General features: G+C 40.3%; 1 protein-coding gene across 1 annotated transcript in view; it reads right to left on the bottom strand.

Moving 5' to 3' along the window:
• The window catches only part of LOC147022886 (dynein axonemal heavy chain 9-like), a 318,333-nt gene that overhangs the window by 273,163 nt on the left and 35,712 nt on the right, over positions 1-9,458 (bottom strand). Inside the window, exons 6-11 of the mRNA XM_085890311.1 lie at positions 6,266-6,477; positions 5,797-6,018; positions 5,199-5,363; positions 4,464-4,580; positions 2,608-2,758; positions 2,347-2,461 (exon numbers count right to left, since the gene is read on the bottom strand). Of these exons, the coding sequence (XP_085746437.1) occupies positions 2,347-2,461; positions 2,608-2,758; positions 4,464-4,580; positions 5,199-5,363; positions 5,797-6,018; positions 6,266-6,477 (982 nt within the window). The remainder of the gene's footprint in view (positions 1-2,346; positions 2,462-2,607; positions 2,759-4,463; positions 4,581-5,198; positions 5,364-5,796; positions 6,019-6,265; positions 6,478-9,458) is intronic.

Here is a 9,458-nt window from a genome sequence, read left to right as displayed (position 1 = left end):
TCAGAGCTGTAAGGCTGTCACCAACTCACCAACCGTCTGACTGGAACAACTGACTGGAACTGAAAATACCCGTCACCCAGCTGTCACAAAAACTGTCAGGAAAACAGTTCCATGAAAGTTCCATGAAACATGATTGTTTGAGTTTAGCCAGGTTTTTATACCCGATAATCTGTTCATCCTAGCCGGCACGGCTTTAGCAGTTCCGCTCAACTGCACCCGAACCGGAGTTGGTAGTCGGTAGTTGGAACTCTACCGCAGTCGGTAGAGTGACCCGGTTCGAGCAAAACGTACCGAGTGCATGGTTCCCCGGTCGTCAAAATCGCATCATTAATAACGTAAATTGGTTCGAGACAAAAAGACCCTACGCTACGCGGTTGAGATATTGGCATCCACGGTCGGTTCAGCGACCCGCCGGCTCGCGGAGTTATCCGGAGCGACAGCCTACAATTCCGGGGAGTCTGGTGAGAGACGACATAACCTCCCCCACCTCGTGGTCATTCTCGCCACCGACCCCCGACCCGCACCAATATATTTGAGAAAGTTTGTGTGTGTATGTCCATCTTCTCCTCCAAACCAGCTGCACCTCGCCAATTGCAAATTGGTCCACATATGCAACTTTTCACGAGGCATCTGCTGCTGTGCATTACAGTTTGCAAGTGTGAGGCCTTCATGGCCAAAACTTGATTTTAATTAAAAAAAAAAGTCGAATTTTACATTGAAAAAGATAGGCGATAAAAATCGATTGTTTTTCTCTCTCGCATAAACGACGACAGAGAACGTTAACACAGTGTTATATATACAGAAAATGATGAGAGAGATATATCTTGCATCAACGGTGCCTTGCTTTATGCTTATACTAACTACATGATCACATTATACGTATGCTTTATGCTTATACTAACTACATCATCACATTATATGTATGCTTTATGCATATACTAACTACATCATCACATTATACGTCGATATCTATCTATCTATCTTCTATCTATTATCTATTATATATTTGAGAAAGTTTGAGTGTAAAGACACATATTTTGTAAAATATTCATTAAAGATATGGGGTGATTGGTTACTTGATGATGACGATCTATAACTTAGGTATTTTTTTTTAAACGAAATTTTGCTTTTAATCTACAATCGTTTTTTTTCAAATTTTTGTCCCAGCCCTCCATCTTTATGGAGTTTTTGGGTCCGCACTCCGTTCATTAAATATGCATGTGAATATGTTCGCCATTGTATATCTAAAATTGTAACATTGTGTATCCTGAGGTGTTGACATAAGAGTGTTCAGAATTCCCACGGCTATGCTGGGTACAGATCTTATATCATATAAGCTGGGGCTCAGCGCAACTCTAATCCAAGTGAGTTCAAATTATATATATATATATATATATATATATATATATATATATATATATATATATATATATATATATATATATATCAATCATGTTTCATGGAACATAATATCATTTCTTTATCGCTGCAGGTATTGCTCCTGGCCAGTTCCAATATTTGGATGTGTGGGTTTCCTCTGGGCACACCAGTTTCGACACGTTTTAAGAATAATTTTATTTCCATGGGTCGTTTACCTCTCGACACTCCGGTTTCCACTCATTTTTGAATTAAAGAATTTCAAGAAGAAAAGATAAAATATTATGTTCAAAAATAGTTTCAAATGAAATAAAACTGTTTTTACTTTCACTTTATCCTGTGTTCTTATTTAATATCCATGAATTAGCTATATGTCATTTATACAATTAAATTAGGAAATATACTATTCTATAGAGCACGTATCTGTAGCACAGTGCATGACACACCGGACTGCTATAAACGTAGTGGAAAACCGTTTCATTTCTTACATGAAAAAAAACTCTTCACGAGAAATCCAATAGTGTTCTATTAAAACGAATATGCCTTCATTAAGAACAATTCTAGGCCATTTGTAGCTACTTTTCAGCCTGGGCAACGCTGGGTATTCTGCTGGTGTGTGTGTGTGTGTGTGTGTGTGTGTGTGTGTGTGTGTGTGTGTGTGTGTGTGTGTGTGTGTGTGTGTGTGTGTGTGTGTGTGTGTGTGTGTGTGTGTGTGTGTGTATATATATATAGTTTCAAGCCCTATTACCATTACATGAGTACCAATCGTGAAGCATATAAACAAAATAGGTGAAAGTGTTACCAAGGTCTGATCTACACTACAAAGGAGGAATGGGTTGTCAGAAAATTTCAGCAATGGAACAAGTTGATAGTGCAAACAGTATCAATATTTTGATGTAAAACCTGAACAATTAAAACAATATTAAATGAACATTGTGAAATATTAAGCATAACAGCTTTCTGCCTTACAGTGGATAGATATGTGCAATAAGCGAGTAAAAATGTTCAATTCTTCGTTGAAGTCCTTGTGCCCAAACGATGTGACCTGCTGTAGTTGGCATGTTCCTGCTCACTAATGGCCACCCTGAAAAATATGGCATTCAAAAATTGTTACCTCGCTGTCTATGGATAAATAGGAAAATAATATGTAAAAACAAAACTGCATTGCAAGAGCAAACATGAAACTTAAGCAAAGAAAGTTGTAAAGTTAATGTTAGGTTGCATACATACTGAGTTCCATCTCCCAAGTCAGCTGCTGTGCGTACACGGCTTGTGCTGCATCCATCTCAATGTCAAATAAATGTAGTAGGCGGAAACAACAGTGTTTGGCCTCCATAGCCAACACTGGACGATTAAGCAAGGATCCAAACACTGCCAGCACCTGTCCAACACATCACCAGACTCCACCATCGTGAGATGTCTCCACAGATTCTAAAACAACAAGGACTCCACAAACTCTACAAGCTCCAGTTTGGAAAATTAATTATGGAAAGAATGCTACATAATGGGTACAATTTGTAAATGCAGGATTTATCCATCTCTACTATATTAAAATATTCCACAAAAAGCACATTTCCCTGTTGATAGTTTATACTGCATTAGATATCCTAAAAATAGAACACAGCAGAACAAGTAAAAAAAGACAGAAAATGTCATCACCCTGTTGTTTTAGTATTTTTGCTGTACGCAGTTAAGGGCTAACCAATATTTACGTGCAACTAAAATGGCCGCCAGTCTACCAGTCGGCCATCTTTTATCAAATCACAACAAAACGTGAGGAGCACATGTATGCTATCATGTACTGTGTTTCTGCCAAGTTTGAACAAAATTGGACCAAGCATGTCTGAGATATGGTTGGGGGCACATTTACGTAACAAAATGGCCACCATTTGGCCATCTTGGATCTGATCTCGAAAAAGAATGACATGCTTATGTAATCCATCATTCCTTAGCTGTTTGCCAAGTTTGAACAACATCGGTAAATGCATATGCCTGGTGTTGGCTTAATGGTAAGGGTGGTGTGCTTGGGAAACTAGGATCCTGAGTTCAAATCCCACTCGGCTGTTGAATTAATACCAGGTGGGGTTGACTCTGCCTGTCATGCTTCCAAGGTCATGCAAAATGAGTGCCAACTTGCTGGTATACTGTGTTGGAGTGGCGACCCATTCAGGTTTGTGGCCAAAAGCCAAGGAGACTGCTTAGGCAGCATCAACGCTCTGCACAGTATGGTCCCAATGGATGGATGGATGGTAAATGCATGTCCGAGAAATGGTTGAAGACGTGTTCAACATTGAGTTTTTAAAAACTAAAATGGCCCCAAGTCTGCCATCTTGGATCTGATCTCGAAAAAGAATGATGTGTATATGTAAGCCATCATTCGTTATCTGTGTGACAAGTTTGAACAAGATCATTAAATGCATGTCCGAGAAATGGTTGAGGACGTGTTCGACACCGGGTGTTTTTTTACAACTAAAATGACCGCCAGTCTGCCATCTTGGATCGCATCGTGAAACAAAATGATGTGCATATGTAAACCATTATTTGTTGTCTTTGTGCCAAGTACGAATAAAATTGGTCCATACATGTCCAAGACATGGTTGCAGATGCACATACACAAAAATCGAGACCAAATCCATAAGCCCCCGTTTAGGACTAAGTTCAATGAGGGCTAATAATGCTCATCTTTAAATTGAATTGTAGATGTTGACAAATATCATACTCCATCATCATCGAGTCATAAATATGGATCGCTTTATTCAAGATTTTCTTTGATAAACTGTCACCAAAGAGGACTACAGTTGACTAAAGAGAAGACCCATCATCATATTCTAAACAAACAATAGGACAATGAAATTCTGCTCCAAAGGTAGCACCACTCAAGTTTCATATTCAGGCAGACAAACAAAAATATATAAAGGTTGCTTTTCAGCTTCCCATGACTTGGATTTACAACTGGTAAAAACACAAACAAACAACCATCTTAGCCACTGGAACTCACCTGGATGACTTACACTTAACAAATGAAATGTTTACACATTCCATATCTTGAATAAAATAAAATAAAAACCAAAAATGTTGGATGTTACCTTAGTAGCCTGCTCCAATCCAGACGCATCATTGAAGGCAGCTAACAGAATACGGCCCAAGCGACAATCAAAGTCCTCAATCTTCAACCAGAATTCTTTCAGGTCCTTTTCCAATACCTATGCAAATAGAAGACGATGTTATAGTTTACCACAAAACATCTTGCGTAAGAGCAGTTCTTGTTGGAATGACAGTAAGTTGCATTGCATTTTGTCATGTATTGCTTTGAGCTATGAGATGCAAAGTCAAAAAGTATAAATAAACACATCACAACACGAGAATATCACTGTATACCTTCGCCAGGCTGACCAGTCAATGTTTTATATCCCCTGATAGGCCGGATCTACATCCGGACCTCAACCAAAATCGAATCAGCTTGTTATTGTCACCGACCCAAATCATCCACCAAGTTTTGTCATAATCCATCTCCAACTTTTTAAAATATCGTGCTACATATCGTTTTTGGCCCTATCTCCCAATGGTGAAGAATCACTTTTAAATTCTGCTATCCGGATTTGGATCCGAATCTTCACCAAAATCTAATCAATTCATCCTTGTCACACACCCAACCTATCAACCAAATTTAATCCAAAATCCATCCATAACGTTTTGAGATATCTTGCTCACAGACAGACAAACAAACAAACAAAACAGACAGAAGTGAAAACATAACCTGCATCCACCTTCGGTGACGGAAGTAATAAATACACAAAAAAAATCAACAAGTTGTTTCGCACCACATTATGTACATCCAGGCAGTCAGAAACATCTGCGAGGATGTTGAAAGCTGTGTGGAAATTCTGCAAGACTTCTGACATTTGACAACTCCAGGATTTTCCTCGAGGTCCACCAGTCTCCACTTTCTCCAGTTTCTCCATGTCAAGCGTCGTGAGTAAAATGTTCTGTGTCATAAAGCAGCCCACACAACGTGTATGCATCCCAAAGAACATGTTTTCAAAATTAATGCAATGGCAAACCACCGAGCATATATCATGCTGAAAGCTGCTACGGTTTGAACACATTAAATTCCGCAAAAGGGAATGGATAAAGTGCATGCTTGCACATACAAGAATAATACATTACTCCACTTCAAGGATGTTCAAGAATGCAGACAGAGCAAAAACAACTGTGCCCATCGAGCCTGGACCACATCTCCATCCCAACATGAAAACATGCATTTCTACGCTGCACCAGAACAACAAGTGTGACGAATGATGAGTACCGTACCACGATGACCACACAGGATGGCGCATTCACTTTAACATGTACACCAACATGTTATATATTTGTATATCAAAAGACATAATTCAATGAAGGATGAAAAGAATCAGCCACCTTCACATCCTCTACCCTGTCTTGGAACCGTCGCATGCCATCAAATACAAGAGATGAGGAGAAATCCCACGAGTTGCGTTGTTGGTTCATGCGTAGGAATTTGCATTCTTCGTTGTAAGAGCGATGAAAGCAACTCAATGTGGAGAGGACCACATGAATACGCTGAAGACCCTCCTGTGCATCGCCCTTCAGCAGCTCGTCTGGGTTGAGGAATTCTCGAGCCTGAATTCTCAAAAAGAGATAAGGAAAATTATTTAGGTTTTGTTAGTCTTTCCCCTAATGTAGCACAGGTACTTAATCAGCTGTAAAATTGGCACCAACTAATTACTGTGCAGAACAGACTGTTCATGTTGATATAGTCAAATATTTTCTGCTACAAAGCAGGCTTCTATAAACTTCTATCAAAAGATATTTTAAGCAACCCATAATTCACTTTATTACGTTTTACTTTGAGTTTTCCCACTCTGACCTGTTGGATAAAAAGGTTACAAATCTCCTGCAGGAGAACGATGAACCGTGCCGGCATTTTGTAGAACATAGAGTGCTCCCAGACCAGGCGAACAATTCGAATCAATCCAGCAATCAGCTGATGAAGTCTTTCAAATTCGGTCCTCTCCATCAACTCCAGCCATCTCCGGAGAGGCTTCAAATGCAGGCAAATGTCTCTTGCTTCAATCAGTGCTGTAGTGAATCAGAATCACCATTTTGGAATATGATATATACTTACTGACGTATCATCATCATCATCATCATTCTTGCTTGGCAGGATGGCTTGGAGGAATGAACACTCGACTCTAAGCTGTCTAGCCTGGGTTTCAATTCCAACCCAGCTGTAAACTGTCATCCTGGTTTTTCACAGCAGGGTGATTGATTCATCAATGTGTGTGCCATCCCTCGGATTGGCGTTAAACAGGCGTCCTGTCTGCCGACGTTAGTTGGTGGACGTTAAAGACCTCACGGTGTCCTTCGCAAAGAGTAAGCGTGCATTCGCAGGCACCATGACCAAATTACAAATCCTTTGCCCTAAGCAGCAAGGGGCACTGCATCAGTGGTACTGCCATACCCTCAGCCAATGATGCAACCCCGCAGCCTTGTGCTGCACACAATAGATAGAGACATCATTATTATTGATAGCATCACCAGCAAAGCACAATCATGCCAAAACTGCTCCAATGGAAGGAGAACAAAACCATTGTTAAAGAGGTTGAAAGTTCAAAGAGGAGCTCGAGTTTCAATTAATACCTTCAGACTCATTAAAACACCATCTTTGAGATATTTTTGAAATGATCTTGTCAAATATAAGAAAAATAATTATTTATTTCCTACTTATCAAATTTCATCAAAAAAAAAGGTTTTAATGAGAGTTCAATGCATATTGGTGCACACTGGGCTGGAGTTGAGGTTATATTTTTCAGACACATGCTCTTTTTCTTATTATTATTATTTTTTTGTATACCAAGCATAGACTCCTATAGAGAATGACTGGAACCTCACGATCTCGGGGTTTGGAACTTAAGTCTGAAGGACTAACTTGAGTCCAGGGCTAAAGATGACTTCTAGAAGGGCTAGAGACATGATTTCGGGATCCATATGGGGGTTTTTGAGGACGGCGAGTTCAATAGTGTCATTTTCGACACCACCTGAGGTCATCTTCAAGGTCAAAAGGTCATATTACTGAATTTTGCTATTTTTGCCCGTTTTTGTGTCTAACTCATAGAGGAAAACTTTTGTGAAGTCTATGACAAAACATGACATTGTGCACCTACTGCACCTACTTGCTGATTTCTATCATCGTTAACTAATGTATGTTTCATCTGTTTCTCTTTCAGAAACTGTCCAGCTGGTGATCTCACAGGATGTTTGTGTTGTTTCCTGCTTTGGTGACAATATGCCACGTCGTTGCAGCTGCTTTGGTTGTAGAGGAAACTTTGATGGGACGCCTTATGTAAAGGTCATATCCTTCCCAAAAGATCCTGAGGAGAGGGAGAGATGGATATTCGCAATGCCAAATGAGAAAGAAAGCTTGAGGTGCTTAAAGGAGATATATATATATATATATATATATATATATATATATATATATATATTTGTGAGAGACATTTCAATTGTGATTGGGTGTCAGTTAGGGGTGGCAAACGACCCAAAGACCCCCCATCAAGATTTCCTGGAGTACCGAAATCAGCTTTGAAGCAGGTGACCTCAGCCCCTCGCCCAACATCATTTTCTACGTCAGAATCAAGAGCTAAGAAGATGCAGGCAGCTGATGAGGCTGCAGACAATATCCAAGATTTCGACCACTTCTGTGCTAAAATCAGCTCCTATTTTCCTGGCTTTAACGTCATAAAAGACCAGGAAAACCTTTACCTATCAAGAACTGATGCTACTGGACAAACTGTCAAGCAGTTCTGTCATTTCCAATAAGTTCACTCACCTTTTGGATTTCTATTCGTGAATAGAGTTGAGAAAGATGGCATTGAGGTGCCCAAACGACTTTTTCCTTTGCAGAAGAACAGCCTGCTCTCAAAATGGTCCCAGATTAGATCCATAACTGACCAGGTAAACATCTATGAATGCACAAGCAAGGAAATTCTTCAGGTTGTAATAAGCCAGCTCTGTTGGATGATTGAGGCACACGAGCTTCCTCATTTCACCTTCCTTCTGTCGCAGCTGCATCTTATGTTCAAACCTCTCGATCGTCGCCAATTTGATACTGATACTATGATTTTCGCAATGCAGCTTCACAACACATCACCCAGTGCATACAAAATGATTCGTCGATCCGGCTTAATCATTCTACCATCAACAAAAAAGGTAAAACAGATGCTTGCTAGTAGTCAGCAGGACTCCAACCTCAAAATCTTGTTCGACCAGCTTAAACCACAGCAGCGTTTGGTCAATTTAATGTTTGACGAGGTAAAGCTGGTCGAGACATTGCGATTTTCTGGAGGGCATGTTGTTGGATATGCTCAAAATGCAGCAGCGGGTGGTGAACACGAAATGCTTGCTTCACATGCTATGGTTGTTGAAGTTGCCTGCCATTTCGGTGGTCCACGCTATATTCTACGCATTTTACCCTGCAAAAAACGAACTGCCGATCAGCTGAAGGAACTCCTTATCGAAGCTGCATCAGCTGTAGTTGGTGCTGGCGGTACTGTGATGTCTTTGATATGTGACAATTGCAATACAAACCAAAGTGTTTATTCAAAACTTGGAGGACCAGGAAGTTGCCAAGTGCTGTCAATTCAAGAGCAATCTATGTTCTTAGTGTACGACTACGTGCACATCTTCAAAAATGTTCGCAACAACTGGATTACTGTTGATGGCAAGACACTCTCATTTGTCGTAGATGGTAATGAGTACATAGCTTACTGGAGTGATATTCAGAAGGTTTATGAGATCGACCGGGCTACTCCTATTTGCTTAACCAAGCTGACGCACACCGCTGTTTTCCCCAAGCTCCTTCAATGCCAGAGCGTACCATTGGTATGCCAAGTGTTCAATGACAAGACTGTCGCTGCTTTAAAGACCTTCAAGGATTCACTGGGCATCAGCGAAGGCACAATCATCCTCACCCAGATAATGAGTGAGTGGTTCAAGATGATGAACGTGAAAGACCATTTTTCAGCTATCCATCTGCGTGATGAATCCAGACAGCCTTGGAC

This window comes from Eptatretus burgeri, chromosome 7 (assembly GCF_056783735.1).
Source record: "Eptatretus burgeri isolate ZD-2024b chromosome 7, Ebu_testis_v1, whole genome shotgun sequence".
Classification (NCBI taxonomy): domain Eukaryota; kingdom Metazoa; phylum Chordata; class Myxini; order Myxiniformes; family Myxinidae; genus Eptatretus; species Eptatretus burgeri.
This window is presented reverse-complemented; position numbering and strand designations above follow the sequence as displayed.